Below are 27,893 nucleotides of genomic sequence, written 5' to 3'. Positions count from 1 at the left end.
TCGGTTGGAGAAAACGAGCGTACCTCCCAGCATCAGTGCCGGACCGGAAATAGGGGCGCCGGGCCGCACCGGCTTCCGGCGTCATTTCGCCGCGACTTCCTGTGGAGAGCATGGCGGCTCTCGGCGGTGTCCGCGGGGTGACCCGAGTGAGGCCCGGGGCATGCTGGGGTAGGCGGGAGGGCGGCGGGTTTGTACCGGGCTCACTGAAGTATTCGGGGCCTGAGGCTCCCAGATCCGACCTCAAAGGCTTATGTGACTGTCATAGGCGCTGGTCGCCGCCCCGAATCCTGGGGCATGGAGGAGCCTGTGTACCTCGGCCGTAGCGCAAGCCGCCTCGCGGAGCCAGGTAAGTGCAAGTCCGGCTCCGGTCTCGCCCACGCCCTGACCCCTCCTCTCCTGGCCTACCCCAGGACTCCGGCCCTAGCCCCAGCTCTAGCTCTGCTGACCCCGCTCGCAGGGCGAGGACGTGAGGGTGGAGGGCGCCTTTCCCGTGACTATGCTACCGGGAGACGGCGTGGGGCCTGAGCTGATGCACGCTGTCAAGGAGGTGTTCAAGGTGAGTGGCCTGGGGGAGTCAACCAGCAGGGGCGACGGCCTGGGTTGAAAAGGACTACTTGATTCTGACCCTGCGATATTTGACACCTGCTCCTGAAGGCTGCCTCTGTCCCAGTGGAGTTCCAGGAGCATCACCTGAGCGAGGTGCAGAATATGGCATCTGAGGAGAAGCTGGAGCAGGTGCTGAGTTCCATGAAGGAGAACAAGGTGGCCATCATTGGTACGTGTGCCTCCTTGCTACCCCCCCATGTTAGTTAAAATCAAACGAGTGAATGTTCAGTAACCTTCTCTCAGCACGCATAATACATTAACTCTCCCGAGCTCCCACCACTGATTGGTGGCCTTCAGTGGGAAACCAGTTGGAAACCCAGGAGTTGAGAGATCATGTGCCTCTCATGCTTTCTATGCAGGAAGGCTCCATGAGTTTGTAGTCTGTCATGGGGCTACATTATGGGTCACCAAGTCTTGTTAACTGTGTTTCTAGAATGCCATTTCTAGCTGCCTCTTTTCTTTTGTCTTCCCTTCTGCTTCCCTACTGTAATTGCCTCATTAGATTGTTTGGCTTTCAGTTCTGCCCCTACAGTCCATCCTCTACAGCTCTTCTCTTGGAAAACCCAGCATGACTTTCAGGCCCAGCCTTAGTGTAGGAGAGTAAGCTCTTTATGAGCTGACCCTCAGCGTTTCTGCCTTTGTTTCTACAACACTTGTTGTGTGCTTTGGTCACACCAGACTATATTAGTTTCCAAATACATGTACTGTCTTGACTTCTGCTGTTCCTTCTGCCACAGTGTTCTCCTTTTGGTGCCACCTGTCAGAATCTTCCTCACTCACTGTTATTAGTTTCCTAGGGCTGCCGTAACAAATTACCACAAACCTGGTGGCTTAAAATAACAGAAATGTATTCTCTCCCAGTTCTGGAGGCCAGAATCCTGAAATTAAGGTGTTGGCAGAGCTCCTTCTGAAGACTTGGGTAGAATCCTTCCTTGGCTCTTCCAGCTGCTGGTGGCTTCTGGCAGCTGCTGGCATTCCTCGGTGTTTCTTGGCTTGTAGATGTATCAGTTCAGTCTCTGCCTCTGTCTTGATATGGTTTTCTCTACTCTGTGTCTGTGTATCTGTTTCTCCTTCTTTTCTTGTATAAGGACTTGTCACTGGGTTTAGGACCTACCTGGATCCAGTGTGATTCCGTCTCAAGATCCTTAACTTATTATATCTGCAGACACTGTTTTCCCCAATAAGGTCACATTTACAGGTTCTGGGGGTTGGGACATGGACATATCATTTGGGTGGTTCACTATTCAACCTAGTACACTCACTCAACGTAAGGTCTGGCTGAAGTGCCAGCTGTTCTATGATACTTCCTGATATTACCAGAGGGAATTTCTTCTCTGTGCTCCTGTGTGTGTTGGTAATACCTCTCCCATGGTATTTATCGTGTCTTTCATATTAACTGTCTTCCCCCAATGCATTGTTTGCCCCTTGAGGACAGGAATTTGTGTTTTTTGGTTGATATCCCTAGTGCCTGACACGTGATATTCAATAAGTGCTGGTTGAAAAGATGTCAAATACGTAGACATAGAAACATCAAGAAAGGTCACGGATCCCCTAGGTTGTTTCTCAACCTATTAAACCCAGGCTCCTTTAAAAAAAAAAAAAAAAAAAAATATATATATATATATATATATATATTAATTAATTAATTTTGGCTGCACTGGGTCTTAGTTGCGGCACACGGGATCTTTAGTTGCAGCATGCATGTGGGATCTAGTTCCCCAACCAGGGATCGAACCCGGGCCCCCTGCATTGGGAGTGCAGAGTCTTACCCACTGGACCACCAGGGAAGTCCCGAAACCCAGGCTCTTTGATAACATGAGAAAATTCTTTTCTGTCCTTTTAGGTCATTTTGAAGTTTCAACGTAAATTAAATTTGGTGACTAGAAATGAAACAGTGGGCAAAATGTTTCTGGTTTTAACTACATTATTTTCCTTTGTCCCTTGCCTCCAGAGGCATTTAATGTCACTTATTTGGGAGTGGGAGATGGGAGTCTGGGGGGGATCACTGAGGGGATTGGACACCAATCTGGGTTCCTTTGGGCTTGGCCTGTGCCTAACCACCCCCCGCCACCACAACTTTGTTTATGCAGGAAAGATCCACACCCCGATGGAGTATAAGGGGGAACTAGCCTCCTACGATATGCGGCTGAGGTAGGTGGTGGGAGGACATGGGTGAGTGGGGTACTGGGGCACCAGGCACAGTGCTCATGGCTCTGCCCCATCCCCAGGCGTAAGTTGGACTTGTTTGCCAACGTAGTGCATGTGAAGTCACTTCCTGGGTACAAGACTCGACACAACAATCTAGATTTGGTGATTATTCGAGAGCAGACAGAAGGGGAGTACAGCTCTCTGGAACACGAGGTGAGGCCCTAGAAATCACAGAGGGCAGGGGTGAAGGGGGGAGAGAGGCACAGCTCCTTCCCTTTTTTCTAGTGTCACCCAGCTGCTTCTCTCTTATGCAGAGTGCGAGGGGCGTGATTGAGTGCCTGAAGATTGTCACTCGAACCAAATCTCAGCGGATCGCAAAGTTCGCCTTTGACTATGCCACTAAGAAGGGGCGGGGCAAGGTCACAGCCGTCCACAAGGCCAATATCATGTGAGGGACATGGCTTTGCATGGGGTTCCTGGGAAGGTAGCTCCCTGTACTCTGTCGGCTGAATGTTCCCTTTGGCCCATGGACAGGAAACTGGGGGATGGGTTGTTCCTGCAGTGCTGTGAGGAAGTTGCTGAACTGTACCCCAAGATCAAGTTTGAGACAATGATCATAGACAACTGCTGCATGCAGGTGAGGCCCTCCCGGTGTCTCCATTCTCAGTCTTGAGCAAGGCAGGGAATAGGATTTACATCTCTCCTCCATGCCCACATTTTGCCCCCAGCTGGTGCAGAATCCTTACCAGTTTGATGTGTTGGTGATGCCCAACCTCTATGGGAACATTATTGACAATCTGGCTGCTGGCCTGGTTGGGGGAGCTGGCGTGGTCCCTGGTGAGAGCTACAGTGCAGAGTATGCAGTCTTTGAGATGGTGAGTGAAGTCACTGCCTCCCTCAGCCCTCTCTGTGCCCTTCTTCTGACCTCAGGTCCCCTTGATAGCTCTCCCCCAGTGCATCCCCCTCTTAAGTGACCCTGGCCTGCTCCTGTCCCCCCAACCCTTACATCTTCTCAGTGTTCCTGGCCTGACCTTTCATCCTAATGCCCTTCCCTGACCTCAGCTTCTGCAGAATGTCTGCTTCCAGTGAGTCTGGCCTGCTCCTCTTTCCACAGGGTGCCCGGCATCCATTTGCCCAGGCGGTGGGCAGGAATATAGCCAACCCCACAGCCATGCTGTTGTCAGCTTCCAACATGCTGCGGCATCTCAAGTAGGTCACTACCAGCCCGGGGAGGCAGCTGGCTGTTGTTCGGGGAGCACAGGTGGGGAAATCAGGGGGATGATGTGGGGGGAATCTCAAGTTGCTTTCTGTCCACATTGACAGTCTCGAGCATCACTCCAACACGATTGCAGATGCGGTGAAGAAGGTGATCAAAGTCGGCAAGGTGAGTTTAGAAAGGCTGTGGGGTTTAGGGTCTTGGCAGGACTTTCTGGGGAACCTGAGTTGGGCCTCCTTTCCCTCCAGGTCCCAAGAGCGTCTGCTCTCTGCTTTTCCCCCAGTCCTGTCAGGGCTGTTCATTTCCCTTCTCTTGGCTGTTTCATCCTCTTGATCTCCTTTGCCTCCTAGTTCCCATCTGCTATTCCCTCTTTCCTGCTCCATCCATTGGCTCTTTAATTGGCCATCTTAATGCAGAACTTGCAGCTTCCTGTCTAAGGGGAGAGGAGGAGCAGAGGGAGATAGCTGGCAGGATGAGGCACCAGTGTCACTTTATCCACACCTGGAAGCCCATCCTCATCTGCCATTCCCCTGCCGTCTATGTGCTTCCACCTGGTCTTCTGTTTCCTCCAAGGCATCCTTCTCCTGTCTCCAATCTGCATTTCCCTTTTCACTCATGCTCAGCTTCCCACCCTCGCCCAGGCCACAGCAGAGCTCGAACAGTGGCTCTGGCCCTCAAGACAGGAATGGTTGGGTCCATGCTCTTCCAAACCTGGCCGCCTCCTTGCATCTCTGCTGCATTGTTTTCTTTTTCTGGCCCTGTCACCCTCTTTGGATTCCATTTCCATCACACTGCCCTGCCTTCATGGGCTCTCTTCTCTTCTTCCCCACGGCTGTTGCCGGTGTTGGCTGTAGGTGCGGACTCGAGACATGGGCGGCTACAGCACCACAACCGACTTCATCAAGTCTGTCATCGGCCATCTGCACCCCTATGGGGGCTAGAGCCCTTTATTCCCTCCAGCCTCACAAGGACCATACACCTCCCTTCAGTACAGTGGACCAGAGAAGAGCCCTAAACCTATAGACCATTATCACCTTCTGGGCAGAGCCTAGGTTGTCTGGGGCTAGCTTCCTTAGGGAACTTAGGTGGTGGGGGGTTAGGGATGGGGCCCAGGCCACAGAGGTGATGACAATTCTCCCCCACAGGTTCGAACTTTTCACATGGGTGGTTATGCCACCTGCAAAGACTTCACTGAGGCGGTCATTGGTGCCCTGTCCAACCCATAGGTCCCACCATGTAAAGTGTCCAATAAAACATGATATGACTCGTGAATTTGTTTTTATTTTTATTGGGCTATAGGGGATGGGTTGGGAAATATCTCTAAGTTATGCCCTATTAGGGAAATGTCCATTCTAATTTTCCTGGGATAGCTTTCGGAGTTTTTTCTTTTTCTTGGAGCTGCTGCTCTTGCTGGCAGCAGCCTCTTCAGGTCCACTGCTGAGAGGCTCCTCCTTGGAAGAGAATTTCCTCTTTTTCTTGGGGACCCTCTTGTTTCCTGACTCTTCAGGGTCACTATCTGGTTCCTCTTTGGGGAAAGATTTCTTCCTCTTGGTAAGACTTCCACTGCCAGCTGTCTCTTCAAGATCACTAATAACCAGCTCCTCCTTGGAAAAAGATTTCTTTTTTTTGGGTTTGGAGACAGATGGGTCTTCCATTCCATTCTCCTGAGGAGCCTCCTGGGGCTTTTGCTTTTTCTTCTTTTTGGGTCTTTGACCTGTCTCCTGATGGCAGAAAGGGAAAAATGGGCATGAAAGTGTCATCCACTGTATGAACATGCACACACAACTTGTTAGAATTCCAGCTGTTAAGTACCCAGGGCAGAAAGATTGGTGGATGGAAAATGGTGTTAAAACTGTCCAGTGTTTCTGAGATGATTTTTAAATTGTATGGCTCTAACTCTAGAAATGCATGTCAAAGATGACCCCCCCCCCGCCCCCACCAATCACTTAGAAGGTAGGGAGAATACACAATTATCTAAGCCCAATAAGTAATTGACAGAAAACCCTACCATGCTGGTTGCAAAAGAATCATGACACCAAGTTCCAGGGGGGACCCTGAAACACTGGCAGACTGGGCACTACAACAATCCCAGGGAGAATGATTCTAACATAGCACACTGGAGCCCTCCCTGCCCTCAACCCCCAGTATGAAATGCTACCATTTCTAGACATGTCTGGGAACAAGCAGAGCAGGAATTTACACTACCCCCCATTGAGGACTCCTGGGAAGCAGCCAAGGACAGAACACACTTGCCCAGTGAACAGGTGTTGCTACAGACCAGTGCTCTGGGCTCTTGAGTGAGTTCTCTCAGCACCTATCTCCTTCCTATAGAATCAAGAGGTAGTTTTAGAGGTTTCAGATCCCTATTTCAGTCCAAAAGCATGTATTCCAGACCTTGACTTGAGGTGGCATATCCTCTGTTCTGCTGTTTTCTGTCCTATGGCTTAAGATCTTCACCCAGGGCTAAGGGCTGTCTACTACTGACCTCACATTCCTCTGGGGTACTACTGTTTTCTGAAGATGCCAGGGCAATCGCAGCCAGCCTTTTCTTTTCCTTCTTCAAGCGTTTCTTCTCCTGTTTCTCCAGCTTCCTAGTAATCTCAGCAGCCGCTTCCTCTGCCTGGCCAAAGAAAACTGCTGAAAAGGCTTGAAGACCTCTGGTTCCCCAGGTCTCTCTCTTGGCTTTATTGGATCAGGCTCATTAAATCAGTTTTATGCCTCCACTCTACATGGTCAGGCTAATACAGTTCATCAACTCCAACAGCCAGCTCTGGTTCTCCCCACCCGACCTGACCCAAACTGACCTGAACCATTGCCTCCTTCATGACATCCAGATTCTTTCGTGGAATCTCTCCAGTCTCATAGAAGGACAGCCGCTCCTCAACCTGTTCTCGAAGCTTCTCTCCAAATACACTGGTAGGTACCTCTGGACATGCATGTATGTAAGTAAACATAGCACGTCAGTCTCTAAAGGGACAAACTACTCACCACCCCCAGTATTCCCTCTACCCTCAGCTTCACTCAGACCCAAAGTATCAACACTCACTAGGTGAACTGCTGTTGACGAAAAATACTGCCATCATTGTAGAAGCTGCTAGGGTAGTCAGCCTCCCTCCCTCCCAACTGCCAACTTCCCTACCCATACCAGAGAAGCAATCAATTCGTGAGGCAATACTGCATTTGTTTGCCAGGTATCGGGAGATGCGGCCTTTGTTCTTGGCAGCTGCTCGGCCAATGAAGGTAGAGTGGAAAATGAGTCCATATTTTGGGGTGTTACCCCTTGTCTTCAGGGCTCTGGGAGAAGAATATTCAGCGGAGTTTAAGATCAGAAATTTCAACCGCGTCAGCGAAGGCAGAGCCTCCCTTCCCCTCTTCCCCCCGTTTCCAGGTAAGCCTCAGGCCGGGATGGGTCTCTACCCCACCTCATGCCAAGCCACCACTCCCAGAGGCAGAGGGAAGGCATCCAGTGTCGCTGACCTGGAAAGTTGGTCCCTGTGCTGGGCCCAGGGAATCACTCAGACACCAGGACTGGCCATCACCCCCATAGCAGAGGCCTGTACAGGTCAGGGAGCCCTGGTCAACCATCACCGTGATCCCCAAACAAGCAGTGGGCACCAGAAGTGGCACCTGAGTGTGGGCAGGTGCCCTCACTGGTACCTGAACAGGGCCTTTTCAGCCCCAAGGATCTGCACTGTGGATGCTGGATACTTGGCCAGATTGGTGAGACTGCCAGCGTGAGCAATGAGACGTGCACCTACCTGGAGAAGGATTCAAGGAATTAGACAAGCTGGGATTGCCAACCTACCAACTGAACAATCCTGCTTCACTTCCTCCCCATGAAGTACAACTGGGGAAGATATGATGGGTCAGGAAATACAATAATACAAATATACATGGTAATTCCTTAGTCCCCCATTTTTTGGTTTCCCATGACGCACCGCTTCCCCAATTAGGGCGGACAGGCTGGGGGCTACTTGGCTCATCTTGGATCGCAGGTAAGTGTGTAGGCTTTGGCGGTACTCTGACAAAGACACCACACGACTGGAGAAGCTCTCGATGTTTATCAAGTCAATGGCTGATATGTCCATGCCTAAGGGACATCAGGTATGAATGAAGGAGCCCAGTATCCAGAGCCCTGTACCTTATTTTGGCTGCCAGGCTCTATACTGACCCATGGAGGACCGCGAGGCATCCAGAATAGCCTTAGCCTTGGCTGCATCCATTGTCAGCTCCTCCAGCTTCTCCAACTTTTCTTCATTCAGCTCCCTTCGGTTTCCAATGAACTGAGCAAGGCGGCAGTATGTAGCATTGTCATTGATGATCTTTACCAGCTCAGGAAAGTGATACCCATACCACTCCCTGCAAAGAGCCACAATCACTCCATGGCCCAGCTGCCATGTCTCAAAGCTATAGCCTCAGCCCTCTCCAGATCTACTCTTTGCCTGGAGGAAACCGGAACAAATAGATCCAAAACCTCAACTCCCTGTCCCCCCATTCACAATACAGACCAGGCAAAGGGCCTGGGCTGAGGTGTATATGGGGTGCGTTTACTCTGCCTCCTCTTTCTATACAGTCAGTGTAAGAACACAGCCTGTGGTAAGCACCAGGAGGCCCAGCTCCATCCCACATGGTTCTACCCACAGGAGCCAGTCCTGATCTCGATTCAAAATTAGCTAAACCAAAGACCCAAGACCTCGTTTCTAACGGGTCACCCCTGCACTTTACCTGACACGCATGGAGAAGGTATTGATGTCCTTATCCAGCTGGTCCAGGAGGCTAATGGACTGGATAATCATATTGTCCACTCGGTTCACATTAAACTTAACTTTGGCACGAGAATAGCTGTGTCCCAGCCCCAGTTGGGCTTTACAAGCAGACAGATCAGTAAGACCCTTCACCAGGTTGTGGAAGTGCAGACGGACTCCTGGAGGAGGACAAGACTGTGAGCAAGGAAGGGCTGAGCTAGCTCCTGCACCCACAGGCACCAGCCAAGGAGGAGGGCTTCCAAAAAGCAACCTTAAGCCTAATGAGTTTCTAGACACCCCCACCCAGAATTCAAAAATGTCAATAGATGGTCTCACCTCGAAGGATCTCGGCTATGACACCTCCAGTCTGGCAGTTGTACCCTAACTCCTCTTGTATAGCAGCACCTATCTTGGGGTCCCCAACCCCCAGGAGCACTTTCTTCTTTTTGGATGGTAGGTGAGTCTCCAAGAGCAGGCGGAGGTCCTCATGAACAACACCTCAGGGCAAAGAACAGAGCTCCCACTAACATGCTGAAGGATGCTTATTAAATCATTAAAAAGAATCCTGTCCCCTCAAGTGATCACTGACAGACTGATCTTACATTGGTCTTGGAGAGCATGCTACGATGGTGTGCCTAGAGCCCTCCCCTTCAGGCTTTGCTCAGAGATATGGAGACATCAGTGATTATACTCAGGGGATTGACAGACTCAGGTCATCACTGCAAAGCCTGCATCAACCATGGGAGGAACACGACTTGGGCCCAATACATAAGAATGAAATACATTACTGAAAGCTTAAAAAACACCCTGGAGCACAATAGGAGCATTGAGTACTGGATTTACCTTCTGGGACCAAACCTCTTTCTCTTGGCTTTTGGTATCAAAATCAATTGAACAAAGTAGCAGAAAACCACATGTGATTGGGTCTAGTATTATACCAGTCCCCCCAACCCAGCCAGATTTCATTTAGGAATCATTTATCACTACAGTGCCCACAAGAAATAAAGCCTACATCCTAGATTGTACAATTTAAAAGGTTAACAGTAAGCAGTCTTATCTCCCTAAAATATTTAGTGGCAAACTCACCTTCAGACACAGCGTTGGCATTTTCCAAGGCAACCTGGGACGAGGAAAAGGGACAAAAAGCCACGAGACGAACGATGTTGTGGAACTTGCCCAGGTTCAGCACGCACTCCTCCACCTGAGGGGGAGAAAGACGATGAATGGTTTACTTCCCTCGCTCTTGCCTCTAGGGCGCAGTAAAGTAGCTGCAGGTCTGGACCAACCGAAAGCTTTAAACAATGAACGGATCACGGGCCCTAAATCCCGGTTCCGCTTCATCGGTACGGGGTGGAGTCCGGGAGACTTACTTACTTTTTTTTTTTTACATTTTTCATATAGTTTTATTTGCTCTTTACGCAAAACTGAAAATCTGCATTTTGTAGAGAGTGCACACAAATTCGAATGCGGGAGACTTACTTTTAAATGCTTCTAACACGATTCTAATCACGAATGCAGGTAAGGACCCCCTGTTCTTGAGCTGTAGCGCACAGCGCACCCCCCAACCCGCGGCCGGCCACGTGGGAGCGCGCGGTGCATGCTGGGGCCCGCGCTGCCCGAGGGGCTGCTACGCGGCCGGGCGAGCCCACCGCGTCCACTCACCTGTGGGAGCAGCAGGCTGATCTCCTCCACCTCCTTCAGCGCCAGCAGCGCGTAGCCGACCGCATGCTCGAAGAGCACGTGCAGCAGCACCTGGAAAAGGAGCCGGGGCGCAAGCGTCAGCGCGGCCCCCGCGTTAGCCTGGCTTCGCTCCCCGGGCAGGCCCGGGCCCCGGCCCGAACCCAGGCCCAAACCATGGCCTCCGCCTCGCCGGCAACCCGCAACCACTCCTCACCATGGCGCTCGCTCCTGGCCCGGCTCGCACTGCGGCGAGCGGGTTCTGGCGCGCAGAACCAGGCTCCGGAGGCCACGCCCCCGCGTCGTCGGCCAATCAGAGGCCGGGGGCTGTACCTTTCCGCGCCTTCGGAGGGGTCTGCCGGGGTGGTACGGCCCGCAGGGCGGGGGCGCAAGTGCGGACTACCCGGCTTTTTCCGGTCTCTGCTGAGGCTTGGTTGCCGGGGACGCGCGGGGCCGAGGGGGCCCTGCAGGCCGCAAAACGGTTTGGAAAGGCGCTTTTCCGGATAACTATCCAATCCCTCATGTTTTCATCCTGTAAATTACGGGCAGCAGAGCTCTGTGGAATCCGGGCTGGAGGCCCCCGCGCGGGCCGCGGCGATCCTTCCGGGCAGAAACTATTGCGGAGCCCACTGTCCTCAGCGCCGGGGATCTCTGGACCCAGGCGACCTCACGACCCCTTTCGTCCCCGACGGGCACTGAGGACGACCCTGTCTGGAGCCCCGGGTCCGCGCGCCCTCTCCTTACCGGGACGGAAGCGGGGCCTGGGGTGCGCTGGCGCAGACCGTGAGGCATTGTGATTCCTAGTGGCTGGCTTTGGGCTTTTAAATAGTTTTTTATTTATTCTTAAAAATAAAGGCGGCAGGCGCTGAAGTAGGAAAGAACGATGATCCCACCTCTTCCTAGGTCGGTTTCTCGTTCCCTGCTTCTGCAGAACCCTGCTCCTTTTGCGGGGCCACGTGTCGCTCGCCCTAGTGCACGGCCCTAAATTCTTAACACCCGGTTAGCTCCGAGTGAACTGGAGCTGCTTCCGTGTTCTCGGGGCAGCTTTGGGGCACTCGGGCGACTATTTTGAAATTACTTTTGCTTTAATAATTAATATTAGAGTTATAAATCCAAAACCTGGTTACCCCAAAGTGGTATATATGCTGGTAAATTTAAAAATGTCATCTTAAGGGGATTTTTTAATAACTTAAATTCCCACAGCTAACGTGCATTTATAATTTTAAGGTATTTTCTTCTTAAGCAATTCAGTTATTTGACAAGATCCAAGTACTGGGCTCACTTTTTTAAAAAAAATTATTATTTATTTTATCTCTTTATTTTTGGCTGCGTTAGGTCTTTGTTGCTGCGCACGGGCTTTCTCTAGTTGCAGCGAGCGGGGGCTACTCTGCGGTGCGTAGGCTTCTCATTGCGGTGGCTTCTCTTGTTGTGGAGCATGGGCTCTAGGCGTGCAGGCTTCAGTAGTTGAGGCACAAGGGCTCAGTAGTTGTGGCTCACGGGCTCTAGAGTGCAGGCTCAGTAGTTGTGGCGCATGGGCTTAGTTGCTCCACAGCATGTGGGTTCTTCCCGGGCCAGGGATCGAACCTATGTCCCCTGCATTGGCAGGCAGATTCTTAACCACTGTGCCACCAGGGAAGTCCCTGAGCTCACTCTTAAAATCTAATGAACTTTAATTAATCTTAAATCTTAAAATCTCATAGTCTCAATATTGCTTGCAAATGTGCTTGAATTTTGTTACATGTATCCACTTACAGTCATGAGTCTGAATCAGTCACTCCATCTCACATTTTAAAATGGAATTGCAAAATTAATCTATTACATCAGAATATTAAATTCTCTTAAACATTATAATTACCAAATTAAATAGAAGTTTCCAAAATGTAATGGAAGGGCTTCCCTGGTGGCGCAGTAGCATCCAGTATAGATTTGAATTGGAGAATTTTTTATGTTTTCTGCATCATCTGTAGTTGTGATCTTTTTTTATCCTTAATATTTATTTTTACTTTCTTTTCATCAGTCTTGTCAGAAAGTTTTTAATCTTATACCATTTCAAACAATGAACTTTTGATTTTGTTGATTCTCTCTATTGTCTGTTTATTTTCTTTTAAATTAGTTTTTGCTCTTATATTTATTATTTCCTTTCTTCTACTTGTTTGGCTTTATTTTGCTGTTCTCTGTTTCTGCATCGGCAGGCGGATTCTCAACCACTGCGCCACCAGGGAAGCCCTGTTTCATTTCTTAATATGAATGTTGGTTCATTGGTTTAAACTTTTCTCCTTCAATATGCATTTCCCTCTAAGTACTTCTTTAGCTGTATTATGCAAATTTTGGCGTGCAATACTTTCATTATAATTCAATTCCAAATTTACTCTAGTTTCCATTATGATAGCTTCTGTGACCCACACATTGTTTAGATGGGTGTTAAAGGTTAGAGTCTGCCTTGCTTTCCATTGCTGCTTTCTAAGCATTATTTCCTCCTCTTTCTCTTAGAAAAACCCCAGCCACCCATCACTGCCTGGTAGCATCCAGTTTTGCACTGGAAAGCACACTACTTACTTACTTTTTGGATGAGGAGGCAAGATGCTATTGATCAAAACAGTTTTGGGGTGCCACAAGCTGTTGCATTTCCTCACCTCAGATTTACTATCCTGATTGCATTGTTCCAGCTTCTGTCAATGTCAGCCTAGCTCTTTAAGTGCCAGTGTGGCCCTGACAGCTGGCATCATTTTATGTGTGTGAGGCCCAGGGGACTCATTTTAGTCTGCGGACACCTCACAGACAGGAAGATTGAACTGGTGGGGGTGGTGGGAGGGTGAGCAGAGAAATGAGCCCAAAGCTGCATCTATTCACCTTCTCAGAACCCAAACTAAGCAATGTAATTCAGCTGGTCTTTTTTGGGCTCCTGAGAACATAGCTAAGTTTTGAGCTAGCAGGCACCTTGGAGACCATATGATCTAACATCTTTTTTTGTGGATGAGGAATTAGCTATAACTGTTAATGTTCAAGAAGCTACAGAATCAATTTTTCCATTCACTAAAAAAAAAAGGGGGGGGGGAACTTCCCTGGTGGTCCACTGGCTAAGACTCCACACTCCCAATGCAGGGGGCCCTGGTTTGATCACTGGTCAGGGAACTAGATCCCACATGATACGCCTAGGAGTTTGCATGCCGCAGCTGAGGATCCCGCATACTGCAACTAAAAGATCCCACATGCCACAAGGAAGATCCTGCACACAGCAACAGAGATCTGCGTGCCGCAACTAAAACCCGACGCAGACAAATAAATAAATAAATACTAAAAAAAAAAGTGAGTGTGAAGGTACTGTAAGTGTACTTAAAAAAAAAAAGAGAGGTTTTGTGTGCCTATTGCATGCCAAGTATCTTTCTAGGTGCTGGGGGTACAGTAGTAAACAAAACCAAGTACCTAAAAAAAATAAAATAAACCCAAAAACCAAGTCCCTGCCACCATGGAGTTTACACCATAGGGGAGACAGAAAATCAAGTAAATATGTAGTACATCAGATTTTGGTACATGTTAAGGAATGTTGCATTGTTTTATAGAGGCCATTGGTGAAGAGGCAACATTTTGAGTAGAGATCTTAAGGGGATAAACCATGCAGAGATCTGGGAGGATAATAAAAGCGGTAGTAGTACTAACCCATGACCTCTTCCTTCAGAGACTTAACGGAAGACTTCATCTTCAAGTGCTAAGATGTAGCACCGTGGGAGGCAGACCAGGGTTCCTGAGGAAGATTTCAGGGTCAGGAGGGAATTTAGGTATTCACAGAAGAATGTGTAGGTCATTTAGAGATGGAGGGTGGAAAGAGAGTGGAGGCAAGAGGTTTAAGATCCATCCTGGTCAGTAGTTGGACAAAAGACTAAAGGATCTAGCGTGTAAGATCCAGGATGTAAGAAGCCTTGAATGAAGGCCAGGATGAGTGGCTTGGGTCTGATGAGACTCTTACTCTCCATAAAGCAGTGTTTGATTGGAGATTAGTTTGGAGGTGATGTACAAGACAGATTTCTCACCAAGTTCCAGCTGAGAAAATGTCCTGCACTGGCAGCAGGTCTGAAGCGTGCTCCAGGCTCAGCTTTAAAAAGCCATGTGGGTCTTTCTTTTCTCTGTGTTCACCCATTGGGAAGGATAATACACTATAGCATCTCTTCCTCTTTTATTTTGCCCAGGCTTTGGCTCACTGTGTCATTTTGGTATAAATTAACCCAGAGTTTTTACTCTGGGCAATTCTAATGGGGACCTATGGAAATGAATGCGCTATTTAAGTTCCAGGGACCAGGGAGAGTTTCAGGAAAGGACATTGCATGAAACAACCACAGGATGGCAGCCCTTCACACTCATTTCGTGAATTTTTCACATCAAATTTCAAAGGCTTCTAGCAATTCCTAGGCCAAAGAAACCCTGCAACATTCTTTGGTAATGAGTTACACATATATGCAACATTTCTTCACAAAGACTCAGAAGAATGGGAAGCCTTCTAGGACGATCATTTAGGAGTACAGGGTAAAAGTTTTGATCAGTCAATGCTGCTTGTGTTCATAACCTGAGACTGAGGATGTTTGATTTTATCCAGGCCTGTGATAATATCTGTTATTTATGGAGCACTTAGCCTAATGCTTGGCACTTAGTCTTACATGTGTCTGCTTGTTGAATCTTCACAACAGAGTTTGGAAGTTGGGTTTATATGGTTCATTCTCCAGACACAGTCAGTGATAGATCTGTATGATCTACATACCTCATCTGCCTGACTATGATCCTGGGCCTTTCTTTACATTTTCCAAACTAATACTGCATTGAAGAATAAATTATGTGGCACAATACTACAGACAGCTGTCTTTAATAGAAATCTTCAGCACTCAACCAATCCCAATTTACAGAATTGGATGGCACTCACACACCTGGTGATTTTGCCCTTGAAGATTGAATTTCAGTTTTTGTTCCCTAGGAACCAAAAAGGATAAAGTCCGTATGCACCTGTCCTTAGGATTTAAAGGTATCCCTTGGAAACAGCACATGAGATTTAAAAATATCCATCTGATGTTCTTTGTCTGCTGTCTGGAGGGTTTAGTCCATTTGCATTTATTTTGATTCCTGATATATTCTGATTTATTTCTAGCATCTTATATGCTTTGTATTTTTTGTGCTGTTTTTGTTTCTTTGCTCCTCCCTCCCCCTCTTTTTCTTGGAGGCACTAGTAACCTAGCATCACTTTATTTTTTTATTTTTTATTTTTTTAGTAGCTAATGTTCTTTATTATTTTTCTTTTTTTAATTAAAATTTTTATTGAAGTGTAGTTGATTTACAATGTTGTGTTAGTTTCAGGTGTACAGCAAAGTAATTCAGTTACGTATATACATGTATCTATTCTTTTTCAAATTCTTTTCCCATTTAGGTTGCTACATAATATTGAGCAGAGTTCCTTGTGCTATACAGTAGGTCTTGTTGTTTATCCATTTTAAATATAGCACTGTGTACATGTCAATCCCAAACTTCTTAACTATCCCTCCCACCCACCCTTTCCCCCTGGTAACCATAAGTTTGTTCTCTAGGTCTGTGAGTCTGTTTCTGTTTTGTAAATAAATATCTAGGAAGATATTGAATACAGTTCCCTGTGCTATACAGTAGATCCTTGTTGTTTATCTATTTTATATATAGTAATGTGTATCTGTTCATTGCAAGCTCCTAATTCATCCCCCCCTTCCCCTTTGGTAACCATAAGTTTGTTTTCTATATCTGTGAATCTATTTTTGTTTTGTAAATAAGTTGATTTGTATCATTTTTTAAAGATTTCACACATAAGTGATATCATATGATACTTGCCTTTCTCTGTCTGTCTTAGTGTGATAATCTCTAGGTCCATCCATGTTGCTGCAAATGCCATTATTTCATTCTTTTTTTATGGTTGAATAATATTCCATTGTGTGTATATATGTGTGTATATTTATATATATATATTCCATGTCTTCTTTATCCATTTATCTGTTGATGGACACTTAGGTTGCTTCCATGTCTTGGTGAGTGAAAACAGTACTGCTATGAACATTGGGGTGCATGTACCTTTTAGAATTAGAGTTTTTGTCTTTTCCAAATATATGCCCAGGAGTGGGATTACTGGATCATATGGTAACTCTATTTTCAGTTTTTTTAGGGAAACTCGGTACTATTCTCCATAGTGGCTGCACCAATTTACATTCCCACAAATAGTTTAGGAGGGTTCCCTTTTCTCCATACCCTCTCCAGCATTTATTATTTTTACACTTTTTGATGATGGCCATTCTGACAGGTGTGAGGTGATACCTCATAATTTTGATTTGCATTTCTCTAGTAATTAGTGAAGTTTTGCATCTTTTCATGTGCCTGTTGGTCATCTGTATGTCTTCTTTGGAGAAATGTCTATTTAGGTCTTCTGCCCATTTTTTTGATTGGTTGTTTTTTTGATATTGAGCTGTATGAACGTTTATGTATTTTGGAAATTAATCCCTTGTTGGCTGCATTGTTTGCAAATATTTTCTCCCATTCCATAGGTTGTCTTTTCATTTTGTTTATGGCTTCCTCTGCTGTGCAAAAGCTTTTAAGTTTAATTTGGTCCCATTTGTTTATTTCTGCTTTTGTTTACATTACTCTAGGAGATGAATCCAAAAAACTATTGCTGTGACTTATGTCGAAGAGTGTTCTGCCTATGTTTTTCTCTAGGAGTTTTATAGTATCTGGTCTTATATATAGGTCTTTAATCCATTTTGAGTTTATTTTTGTGAATGGTGTTAGGAAGTGTTCTACTTTCATCCTTTTACATGTAGCTGTCCAGTTTTCCCAGCACCACTTATTGAAGAGAATGTCTTCTCTCCATTGTATATTCTTGACATCTTTATCATAGATTAATTGACCATAAGAGTGTGGGTTTATTTCTGGGCTTTCTATCCTGTTCCATTGATCTATGTGTCTGTTTTTGTGCCAGTACCATACTATTTTGATTATTGTAGCTTTGAAGTATAGTCTGAATTCAGGGAGCATGATTTTTCCAGCTCTGTTCTTCTTTCTCAAGATTGTTTTGGCTATTCAGGGTCTTTTGTTTTTTCCATACAAATTAAAAAATGTTTTGTTCTAGTTCTGTGAAAAATGCCACTGGTAATTTGATAGGGACTGCACTGAATGTGTAGATTGCCTTGGGTAGTATGGTCTTTTTAACAATATTGATTCTTCCAATCCAAGAACATTGTATATCTTTACATTTGTTTGCATAGTCTTTCATTTCTTTCATCAGCGTCTTATAGTTTTCGGAGTACAGGTTTTTTGCCTCTTTAGGTAGGTGTATTCCTAAGTATTTTATTCTTTTTGATGTGATGGTAAATAACCTAAGATCACTTTAAATTAAATTTTCCATTTGAGTTTTTTTTTTTTTTTGAACACGCAGCTGGTATGGGGATTTTGATTCTCTGTGTGAGGGCTGCCTTGTGGATATAAATTCTCAAAGGAGACTTTTTGTCCACCACTTTCTGCTGAGGTCAAGAGAGACAAATATCCCTTTTGCTTGGCAGGTTTATTCCTTATTGTCTCTTATACAGCATATGGAACTTTGGTGCCCCAGCTTTGGGTAGGGCTCTACAAAGCATATCTGAATTGAGGATCACCAGTGTAGTGGATGCTGTTGGTACCCTGCCCAGGTCCCTTACTGGCTGGTGCATCACTCCCAGTTTCTGTGAGTGTGTGAGTCACGGGGTGATCAGGTGTCCCCCTTGATCTTCAGCAAAAGTGTGTTCCTACTTATGTGGTTCTGTGTATAATGGAGCTCTTTATGGACATTGAGCATGTATATTATTAGAAATGAAAGGATCAGCCTGTATAAATAGTGTCTGACAGAAAAATTCAGTGTCTCTTTCATTTCCCTCCAGTAAGACAAATTCACAGACAAACTAAGGTAATATCAGTAAGATACCAGTTATATTCCTATGGATGAATTATTAAATCGACTTTCTAGTTCAAATCATTCTTAGGTGAGCTGAGGAAAGAAAGAAAAAGAGGAAAGAAGGAAGGAAGGTAAGGAAAGAGGGAAGGAGGGAAGAGTGGTCTTCATGCTTGATGACCCCTGGATAGGCTGAGTAGCGAAGCTTTAAGATGGAATTAGCTGGAAGATCAAACCTGAGAATGCAGAGATGAAAGCACAATTTAGACGGTTTTCTAACGACATGTCCCAGCCGTAAAGCCACACCACATGAACATCCCTCCTCTCTTACCCTTGCCTTCTTTCTCTACCCAACTCCCTAGCTCACCTAGTTTCCTGTTGCGCTTGACAGTCGCAGGAGCCACCATTAATGAATCCTCTGATGGATGTCTTTCAAAAATGCTTTAGCGTTTTCTTGATAGAGATCTGGTAACTATTCGAATTAAGAGATCTCCTGTTAAAATATGTCCAAAAATTTTTCGAGAGATGAAGCCAAATTTCCTTCTCTTTGAGTGTAAGCTAGACTTAGTGACTCCATTCTAATGAATAGAAACTGGTGGAATTGATAGTGTAACTTCTTAGAACAGGTTATAAGAGGCATTGTGGCTTCCTCTTTGCTTTCTCTCGGATCACTGGCTCTGGGGGGAAATCAGCTGCTGTGTTGTGAGGACACCCAAGCAGCCCTATGAAGAGGTCCATGTGGGGAGTAATCAAGTCTGTGGATAGCCAGCAAAGAACTGAAGGCTCCTGCCAGCAGCTCTGAGTGAGCCATTTGCAAACATACCTTCTAGCCCTCTCACATCTTCTGATGACTATAGCCCTGCCTCAGATCTTGACTGCAATATGCAGAACCAGAACTGCCCAGTGAAGCCAATCCCAAGTTCTTGACCCACAGAAACTGTGTGAGATAATAAATGTTTATTGTTTTAAGCTGTTAAGTTTTGGGGATAATTTGTTATGCAACAACAGATAACAAATACATTCCTTAACATAAAGTTGTGTGTCATCAGAACAGGATAATTTGTCTGTGTTTGTGGTGGGTATATAGGGATATTGGTTAACCTTGGAAGCCTGAGGGTAACCACTGGAAGTCCTGGGTTGTTACTGGCACCCTGCTGATACTTGCCCTTGCTGGCAAGGCCTCTTCAGCGGTCTGGACTCCAGGGCTGATGCCCCCACGAGACTCCTGCACAGAACCAGTATGTGACACACAGCATTGCTGGAGACAAGGCTCTGCACTGCACCCTTTGCAAAACTCCCCCCAAAACCATCTTCCGTGTCCCTTTACAATAAACAATCAAATTCCTTTTAGAATTTCGTGCATGAAAAAGATTTTTATGCCCTGAAAAGTATTTTGTTTCCTTCAATTAGATAAGGAGAACCACACTGCTCTCTCTCCTTGCCTTGCTGCCAGGGAGGCTCCAGTGCATTTTTGGTGCTTGATGGCATCAGCTCCCCTCCGGCTAGTTTCTGGGGAATCACCATCTTGCCACTCACCAAGGCTGGACTTCAGTTCATTTACTTTTATTTTCATCGGCTTCTTCAACCTTTTGTTAACACTGACTCACCTCCTTTGGATAGAGGTGGTGATCAGGAATGTGGGTCCCTCTGCAACCTCCTCCCAGTTGATGGGGCTGGCAGAAACCTGTCCCAACATGGGCTCCTTGCAAAAAGTCTATGATGGTGGTCATGGTCCTGCCCCCTCTTCCCAAGTCTGGAGCCGAGGGAAACCGCTGTGAGTGCAAGGTCTAGAGCTGCCTGAGCCAAGATACAGGGAAGGGCAGTTAGTGAGGGGAAGGCTCAGCTCTTCTAAAAGGTGGATAAAGCCATTGTCCTCCTGTTTTGGTAGCTAACAAGGGCTTGAGACTGAGTAATCAAGGTTCCCACGTTCACTGAGAAGAGGGAGAATGTGCATGTGTGTGAGAAGAGAGAGGAAGAGAGAACGATTTGGGGGGTGCGATGAGCCAGTGGGGGCCCAAGGATCAGCCCCAGGACCATGCTCCATTAGTCCCAGCTGTCAGTGGGGAGGTCTCTGAGCACTCCTTCCAGAGGCTGACCTCCAAGGACGAGCCTGAGGCTGGGCTTGGCCAGAGTCTGGTCTGACGCCAGGGGGTGCTGGGAGGCAGGCGACACAGTCCTGCCAGCAGAACTGGAGGCCCTAGAGCCCTGCGCCTTCTGGTCCAGGGTCTGGCTTGGGCTAGCAGGGTGATGTGTGGTCCCTGCAAAATGAACAAGACAAGAATGAGGATGTGGGAGATTTCCCTACAGTGTCCTGGTGTGGAACTGGAGCTCTCTCTGGAGCTGCCCTGTGCTGTCATTAGCTTTCAGTCCTATTTAGTGATGTGAGAATGGTTGGATCACCCTCAGGCATCTAGGTGCACCTTGGCCTAGTCTTGGCATAAACAGCTGTGTAGGAGGAGCTGGCTGGAGAACTAGATTTTGAATGCTGGCCTTAGGCTAGACTCTGTGAGCCTGGTTTTCTTGAGAATAAAATTGGAGCAATAATAACAGCCTCACAGGTGGCTACCAGGGTCAAATATGATGATAGGGTTGTGGAAACTGTTTGGATCAATCCCAGAATGATGCTCCTGCTAATCAGATCCATTTCCAGCTCTTTCGCTTACTTGTTTCCCTCCTTCAACTCTGAGTTGGGGGCAATTACTGGCTTGTTCTTCACCAAATCCAGTTCCAGGGACATAGAGATAGACTAAGTTTACATGGTGGATGGTATGGCCTGTGGCTGAAGTCCAAGCTTTGATGGGCACCATGTCCATGTGTGACCTCCAGGCTCCTCCCCGTCCCAGCTTGATGCACATAGAATCACAGGACAGACAGAGCCAGGGTTCCCCACATCACTGTAACGGAGCAGGACCCTATGGGGCCTTCCTGGGACAGGCTTTCCCCCATATCCTCTGCTTTAGCTCTTCTCTTAAGTACCTAGGTAACAGTATTTGATGCACATTTCCTGAGTTGTTTTATAGATGTGAAAACACCCCACCAAATGGAAGAGGTTAACTCCTTGATGACCATGAGCACATAGCCCCAGGCCTCCTGGAGCCTAAGGACTGATAACGTTAACCCCTGTGACACCACCCTGTTCCCTCACCATCAGCCAATCAGAGAACTGTGCATGAGCTGATCACACACCCTATGACCCCCTTCCCTCACCTGGCTTTTAAAAATGCTTTGTCGAAACCCTCTGGGGAGCTCGGGACTTTTAGGGCATGAGCCACCTGTCTCCTTGCATGACACTGCAATAAACCTTTCTCTGCTCCAAACTCCAACGTTTCAGTTTGTTTGGCCTCACTGTGCATTGGGCATGTTGCAGCAAAAATAGAAATGAGACTTAAATAGAAAAGAGACTTTTCTTTTCTGATAAACGAGGAAAGTGAGGAAACAATGAACAGGCTGGGGAAACAGCATAAACAGGCCTGAAAGGGTTAAGCAATCTTGGTTATTCTTTAGTGGTTACTACTAACAAACACTTGTAGCTAGACTTGTCCTTCACAGAGCTAAACAAAGCTAATTACTCTCTGACTCCATAGGAATTGTTCTCTGCACCTGGCATTCTTCTCCCCCTACACTCCCTTGTAGCATTCTGCATTTCAAAAAGAAGGTCACGGGCTTCCCTGGTGGCGCAGTGGTTGCGCGTCCGCCTGCCGATGCAGGCGAACCGGGTTCGCGCCCCGGTCTGGGAGGATCCCGCATGCCGCGGAGCGGCTGGGCCCGTGAGCCATGGCCGCTGAGCCTGCGTGTCCGGAGCCTGTGCTCCGCAACGGGAGAGGCCACAGCAGAGGGAGGCCCGCATACCACAAAAAAAAAAAAAAAAAAAGAAGGTCACGATAACTTCAGGGACACCAGATCTGGTTGCTGAGCCGCCTGAGGCCTGCTTTGGCTGTAAATTTGCAGAAGAAAAGAAAAACATGCAAGACCTTCATTACTTTGAGCCTTATCACCTACCCCAGGCCACAAGCCCTGGGATATAAACCTCTCTCTCTATTCCCCAGGGAGTGGGGCACCGTTCTTGAAGCTCTAGCCCCCTGTGTTCCCTCTTTGCCTGGCAAAGAACAAAGCTACTCTTTCTCGTTCCTCCAAAACTCTGTCTTATTTCCTTTTGGCATCAGTGCACAGAGAGTCAATATTTTGGAATCAAATTTTAGGGGCTCGTCCAGGATCTTCTCATGGGCAGGTGGCCCTGCAGGACCCCTTGGCTTGATCGGAGGCTTGGGGATCTCTCTCCACACCAGCCTCCTTCAGGAGAGCAGAGGGTTGGGGGATTTCTCTGAGGCCAGATTACCAGGGACTCCCTGCCACAGGGCCGTGCCCCCATCACACCTGACCTGCCTTCTCGGCTGCAGAACTCTGAGGCTGCGGTGGAGAATGGGGGAGAGGTTGACCTAGAAGCTGCTGAAGCTTTTTTTTGCCTTGAGGACACCTTCTTTTCCCCTTCCCTGTGCCAGCCCGGACTTCTACTCTGAGAAGACATTAACTCTTGGAAGATCAGAAAGAGGGCGTTTGGTACGTCATGACACATCCACCAGCATTTTGGTAAGTCCTCTGGGGTGCACAACTGAGGTCTTTTGACTTTGTGTGTTTGGGGAACTTCAGTTCCAATTTGGGGAATTCTCCCTGTGAAGGGAAATTCTGTTTGTAAGGTGCCGTTTTGGACAAACGTCACAGGCTTAGCAGGACTTGGAAGTCACGTTTGGGGCATTTCTGCCATTTGGCTTTTTGATATTTGTGCATCTCTTTGCCGCTTGTTTTACTTTGAGTGTGACTTTCCACTGACGAGGTTTGGTTTAAGCATGCAGACATCTGGTACTAACTGCTTGAGCTAAAATGGGAAGCGCTTCCTCTAAGGTTCCACCCCCACCTGGGAACCCCTTGGGGAAAATTTTAAATCACTGGTCGACCTATAGCTATGATCCAATGACAAAGAAAAATGGCCTGAAAATGGGTCTCTTACAATTAGATCTTTAATGCCACAGGATGGAAAAATGGACTGAGGTTCCCTTATGTTCAGGACTTTATGTCCCTTTTATCAGAATCCTGCTCTATATGACTCCATAATCAAAAACCTGAGGAATCAAAAAATCTCTCCTAACATTATAAATGATCCCCTTCTAACTTCTCCCAACTCTCAGGGGGGAACAAGGCTTCCCCCACTCCTGCAAGTTCCCTTACTGTTCCAGATTCTTCTGATCAAACTAAGACCCCACCTCCCCAGAGAAACAATCCCTGCTAGGACAACATTTTATCAGCCAGTCTGCCCCTGTTATTAGGGCCAATTCAAGCACGATTTGGTCTATATTTTAGCTATGAAACTATGACTACAGAAGGTAAAGGTATGCCCCTGTTATTAGGGCCAATTCAAGCATGATTTGGTCTATATTTTAGCTATGAAACTATGACTACAGAAGGTAAAGGTGATTTTCTTTTGACAGTATGGCTATAATATTCTTTAGACTCTGGAGAAAATTGGTTAAAATAAAACTTTTTTTGAAATTGCTAAGCTAATTCTTTTTTACATGTGCAATTAGAAAAAGCTAGCTTGCTGAAATACTTTTTTTCAGAATTCTGACCCTGAGAGAATAAAAATATGCCTAGGAGAAAGCTTGAAGTTAACTCTTATCATGTCCTTGAGATACAAACACGGCCCACTTTGCCTGAGACTTCGGCCTTGGGTTAATTGGTAGAACTTCAAGCCAAGAAAAAAAGGGTGGGGGTGCAAAGAGACTTTAAAAATCTCAAGCATAAGCTATGAGATCTTTGTCTGTCTGGAACCTGTGTATGTCTCAGTATGTGTCTTTGTCTTTGGATAATATTGCTGAGGTTAATTTGTAAATGAGCTCTATTTAATTGGCTTAAAAGAAATGTAAGTGCTTACAAATCAAACAATTCTAAATACAAGAGAAATTAAGCTAAATGAATTTCAGGTTCCCATGAACTGGGAAATATTCAATATTAAATTAATACTGGTATTAATGTTTAAGTTTGTTGATCTAATTAATATAGACATGTCTTTAGAGTCATCAACATTAAGTATAATACTTTTATTTTGCCTAGGTTTAATATAAGCTAAATAAGATCTTATTATATCTGTTGCAAATTTGTCAACAAGGAAAGTAACTCGATGTGAAGAAACTTTTAAAAAAAGAAAATACAAATAAGACTGTATAGCAGAAACTAACACAGCATTGTAAAGCAACTATACCCCAATTTAAAAAAAAGAAAGAAATAGTACAGAGGGATCCTGTGAACCCTTTACCCAGTTTCTTTAAATAGTAACATCGTTCAAAGCAGTTTTTAATACAAGCTATACTTATTGGAATAAAACGTTGAAGACATTAAAAAAAAAGATAACTTCCCTCTGTGAATAAATTTCTGAGAGTCAGCCAATCAGTCTGACCCAAGAAACCATGCTTCTACAGCTGACTTCAACCCACTTCTACTCCTGAAAGTCTTCCAAACTCTGAAATCCATGCCTCCCCAAAGTCTGTCAATTTATCCCCATGCCTTGTCCAAATGTTTGCTTTGCTAAAGGAGACTGCCTTGCTAGCATCACTCTTACTCAGAGACAGCATGACTGTCTAATAGAGGAATGGTTGAATAAATGGTAGTAAAATCCATACCATGACATTTTCCCTAGTTCTTAAGAATAATTTAGATCTCTGTCTAATAAATCTCTATCTACTAAATTAAAAAGAAAAAACAAATGAGATAAGAGCTTTGGTCAAACTTTTTAGGAATAATTATGTTTAGAAATGTCTACTTAAGAATAATCTCTCCAGATATTTGACGACTTGAAAATTTAGAGTTGTGCTAAATTAAGTTAAATGATGGAAGTTTATTGAATAACTAGGCCACTGCCAAATAAAATAAGATACTAAAACATCCCAACGAGAGATATTAAACTAATTATGTTGATTTGGTATGTTAAATTACATGGGAAATATTGTCAAATGAGCAACAAATCTTCTTAGGTTATATTGCATGGTAAATGTTACTAATATAGATACTCTAGAAATTATATGGGATTCCTAAATTTCTGATATGTCCAGGTAAAATGTTATCAGTCATAATTCTAGTTATCATCTTAAAGTGTTGTACGTCACAGCAGTAACCAAGTTACTTTGTCAATTGCATTGTAATCAGATTTTAAACATGCCTTCTTAAGTCTTTTGTCATTATAGACACTTATGGTTTCACTCTAATGCCTTTGCAAAAGTGCTACCTCTTCAACATTTATAGAAAGAACTTTCTAAGATTAAATTAAAGATTAATTAGGCAAATAAAATTTGTGATTAACAGTAAGCTGGTACCAGACTTGAATATGGTTCTCTGTTAAGAGAACAAAGTTTTCTTGGAATGCTGCTTTTGATAACAGACTGTGTAAATTTCTTTGCCTTTAAGTGATTTATATTTGTTTTAAAAATATTTTGTTACTTTGATAAAGTAAATAAGTATTATTTTACAATGATCTATGAAGATTATGATCCACGTAGATAAAGTTCATTCTGCTACTACAAAAATTAACCCCTCATTGTCAGACTTTTGCTATCCTGATGTCCTTGTAGTATGGCAACGGTCTACTCCTAAGTCATAGAATTCAAAATGGGTCAACAATAGCTGTAAATTAAACAGTCAGGGCTAGGGAAAATCCAAGACGGCTGCTTGGCTTTTCCCGGCTCCCTGACAAACCTCATTTTTATTTAATGGGTTAAAGCCTTCCCCTGGCTACAGTGGTAATGCCCTCAAAATGAAAAAAAAAAAAAAAAAAAAGAGAGGTTAAAATGTGTTTTCCACTTGAGGTATACTTTCTACAATCTCCAGTGATCAAGGCACCCACTTCAGTGGACAAATCACACAAGCCTTAACAAAAACTTCACAAACTTCTTAAGAATTATCAGTCACTATCATCCTCAATCATCAGGAAAGGACAACAGAACTAATGGAAAAACCGGACTCAGAACAAAATTAATTACATGGGATCAAATGAACTGCTAAATATGATGACAATTTTTATGACTTTTTGTCTGACATATTACTGGCTTTTAATCTTTGTTTTTCAGATATAAAGAAGCTCTTCTCCTCAAGCTACTTATGGTTTACAACAATTTGGTAATTTATACCTGTGGGTAAAAGTAAAACAATTTTCTTTTCTCTCTGCCTGGTCCCTCAGAAAAAAATTGGAGACCGTTGGGTAATGGACAGCCTTATGAGGTAAATAAAGAAGACTGTCTCCTGACAGATACAAAAATCTCAAAGTATTTTAAAAACCTCTAGAAGAGAAAAATCCAGCTAGGATGGCAGACCTTTGGCATGGCTTTCTTGGCCTTGAGAGGACTTTGGGAATTTAGTCTGAGACTCCTTCTGAGGAATTATGCCAGAGTCAATGTAAAGAAACCTATGTGGTCAATGGACCACACTAATTTTAAAAACAAATTAGTCTTGGCTATGTTTAATAGAAATGGGGATAATTTTAGAAAAAATTATGTTTCACTAAATATTACATTCTAGTTTTGTTAATTAAGGTCTGTGTTTACTAAGACTCATTTCTCAGATAGTTCCTTGCTGTTATGTTATATTGTTACAAAAGTTAATTAAACTGTCAGAAGGACATTCTAAGTGTGTTACTGAAGTCTAACTTCAAAATCAATCTTTAGATGAAGATCAGATGCTCCATGATCTACAACCAGGAGATTAACACCAGCCTATGGTCATTTAAATTTAAAGAAACAGTCGGACTATATTGAGGATAATCAGTCTAGTAACACTAGAAAATTGGGCTGGGTGCCTTATGGACAATGCCAATATACAGTTTCCCTGAAAGATAAGGATTGGTGTAGAACAGACTAATTCAGATGACCTGGGATATACTGGGCCACACCTCATGGAAGTTGTTGGCTTAATTTGTACTTATGACTTTACTAATACTGCTAGCTATGTTATTTGTATTTTGTCTATTTTACAAGATTGTTGTTTCCTGCATTACCAAATGTGTGACTGAGCCTCTGATAAAATGATGATATATAGTTCCATATGAGATCAATGATTGTAATAGTGTAACTCTATATATGGAAAGAAACAACAAGAGGGAATATTTTCCTGGACCATAAGAAACTAGTAAGACAGGTGGTCCAGGACTTTTTGCTCCTAGTAAAGCCTAATTCAGTAATAGCACATTGAGTAGCCTATCAACAAAATCTTTACCAAACTTAGAAATGAGCATTCCTAGCACCGTGGGATGAAATGGTCATAAAATGCCCCCTCAAACTATGGTCAAACTTATGACCATGAAGGGGCCCTGCTGACTGGAAACTGACACTTGCTGTCTACCTCTACAAGGATTAAATCATGAGCTGCTACAGCTGCTGACCTTCAACACCCCCTGAACTCTGTTCAGGGGGGAGATAAGAAATGAGGCACTCTCGGGCTTCCCTGGTGGCACAGTGGTTGAGAGTCCGCCTGCCGATGCAGGGGACGCGGGTTCGTGCCCCGGTCCGGGAAGATCCCACATGCCGCGGAGCGGCTGGGCCCGTGAGCC

At 45.3% G+C, this 27,893-nt stretch overlaps 3 protein-coding genes and 5 non-coding genes across 9 annotated transcripts in view; 1 reads left to right on the top strand and 7 right to left on the bottom strand.

Annotated features, from left to right (window-relative positions):
- Positions 1-66: 66 nt before the first annotated feature.
- Positions 67-5,247, top strand: IDH3B (isocitrate dehydrogenase (NAD(+)) 3 non-catalytic subunit beta). Of its 2 annotated transcripts, none has more exons than XM_028498892.1 (12): positions 67-146; positions 266-346; positions 458-556; positions 655-775; positions 2,697-2,757; positions 2,835-2,967; positions 3,069-3,202; positions 3,289-3,391; positions 3,483-3,629; positions 3,869-3,963; positions 4,078-4,138; positions 5,116-5,247. In XM_028498892.1, the coding sequence occupies exons 1-12, from the start codon at positions 111-113 to the stop codon at positions 5,194-5,196; spliced, it is 1,152 nt and encodes a 383-aa protein (XP_028354693.1). In that variant the 5' UTR covers positions 67-110; the 3' UTR covers positions 5,197-5,247. The 2 variants fall into 2 exon arrangements, with proteins under 2 accessions (XP_028354693.1, XP_007127212.1); XM_007127150.3 differs by having other exon boundaries at positions 4,825-5,247.
- NOP56 (NOP56 ribonucleoprotein) lies at positions 5,239-10,650 on the bottom strand. Its single transcript, XM_028498893.2, has 12 exons — positions 10,610-10,650; positions 10,378-10,467; positions 9,802-9,916; positions 9,052-9,213; positions 8,696-8,894; positions 8,142-8,329; positions 7,909-8,060; positions 7,628-7,728; positions 7,116-7,264; positions 6,775-6,896; positions 6,456-6,590; positions 5,239-5,691 (listed from the first exon to the last, which is right to left on the bottom strand). Exons 1-12 carry the CDS (start codon positions 10,610-10,612, stop codon positions 5,323-5,325), a joined length of 1,785 nt encoding a protein of 594 aa, XP_028354694.2. The 5' UTR covers positions 10,613-10,650; the 3' UTR covers positions 5,239-5,322.
- Positions 6,660-6,730, bottom strand: LOC112062528 (small nucleolar RNA SNORD57). Its single transcript, XR_002890776.1, has one exon. It is a non-coding gene; the product is annotated as a small nucleolar RNA SNORD57 (small nucleolar RNA).
- LOC112062529 (small nucleolar RNA SNORD56) lies at positions 6,988-7,058 on the bottom strand. Its single transcript, XR_002890777.1, has one exon. It is a non-coding gene; the product is annotated as a small nucleolar RNA SNORD56 (small nucleolar RNA).
- On the bottom strand, positions 7,480-7,565 carry LOC112062525 (small nucleolar RNA SNORD86). Its single transcript, XR_002890773.1, has one exon. It is a non-coding gene; the product is annotated as a small nucleolar RNA SNORD86 (small nucleolar RNA).
- On the bottom strand, positions 8,452-8,583 carry LOC112062530 (small nucleolar RNA SNORA51). Its single transcript, XR_002890778.1, has one exon. It is a non-coding gene; the product is annotated as a small nucleolar RNA SNORA51 (small nucleolar RNA).
- Positions 9,373-9,440, bottom strand: LOC112062526 (small nucleolar RNA SNORD110). The gene has a single exon (XR_002890774.1). It is a non-coding gene; the product is annotated as a small nucleolar RNA SNORD110 (small nucleolar RNA).
- Positions 10,651-20,142: 9,492 nt separating the features above from the next.
- Positions 20,143-27,893, bottom strand: part of TMC2 (transmembrane channel like 2) — an 89,361-nt gene continuing 81,610 nt past the window's right edge. The window contains exon 20 of the mRNA XM_007127154.3: positions 20,143-20,565. Within this exon, the coding sequence (XP_007127216.2) occupies positions 20,351-20,565 (215 nt within the window). The 3' untranslated portion in view covers positions 20,143-20,350. The remainder of the gene's footprint in view (positions 20,566-27,893) is intronic.

This window comes from Physeter macrocephalus, chromosome 14 (assembly GCF_002837175.3).
Source record: "Physeter macrocephalus isolate SW-GA chromosome 14, ASM283717v5, whole genome shotgun sequence".
Classification (NCBI taxonomy): Eukaryota; Metazoa; Chordata; class Mammalia; order Artiodactyla; family Physeteridae; genus Physeter; species Physeter macrocephalus.
Note: the sequence above shows the minus strand (reverse complement) of the source record. Positions and strands in the feature narration are given on the sequence as shown.

Coding starts and splice junctions, on each gene's coding strand:
- IDH3B (XM_007127150.3), top strand. CDS start 111: ATGGCGGCTCTCGGCGGTGTCCGCGGGGTGACCCGA. Junction 2,758..2,834: donor TCCTACGATATGCGGCTGAG/GTAGGTGGTGGG, acceptor CCCCATCCCCAG/GCGTAAGTTGGACTTGTTTG. Junction 3,392..3,482: donor TAGACAACTGCTGCATGCAG/GTGAGGCCCTCC, acceptor TTTTGCCCCCAG/CTGGTGCAGAATCCTTACCA.
- NOP56 (XM_028498893.2), bottom strand. Junction 9,917..10,377: donor TCAGCCTGCTGCTCCCACAG/GTGAGTGGACGC, acceptor TCTCCCCCTCAG/GTGGAGGAGTGCGTGCTGAA. Junction 8,895..9,051: donor CATAGCCGAGATCCTTCGAG/GTGAGACCATCT, acceptor GTCCTCCTCCAG/GAGTCCGTCTGCACTTCCAC.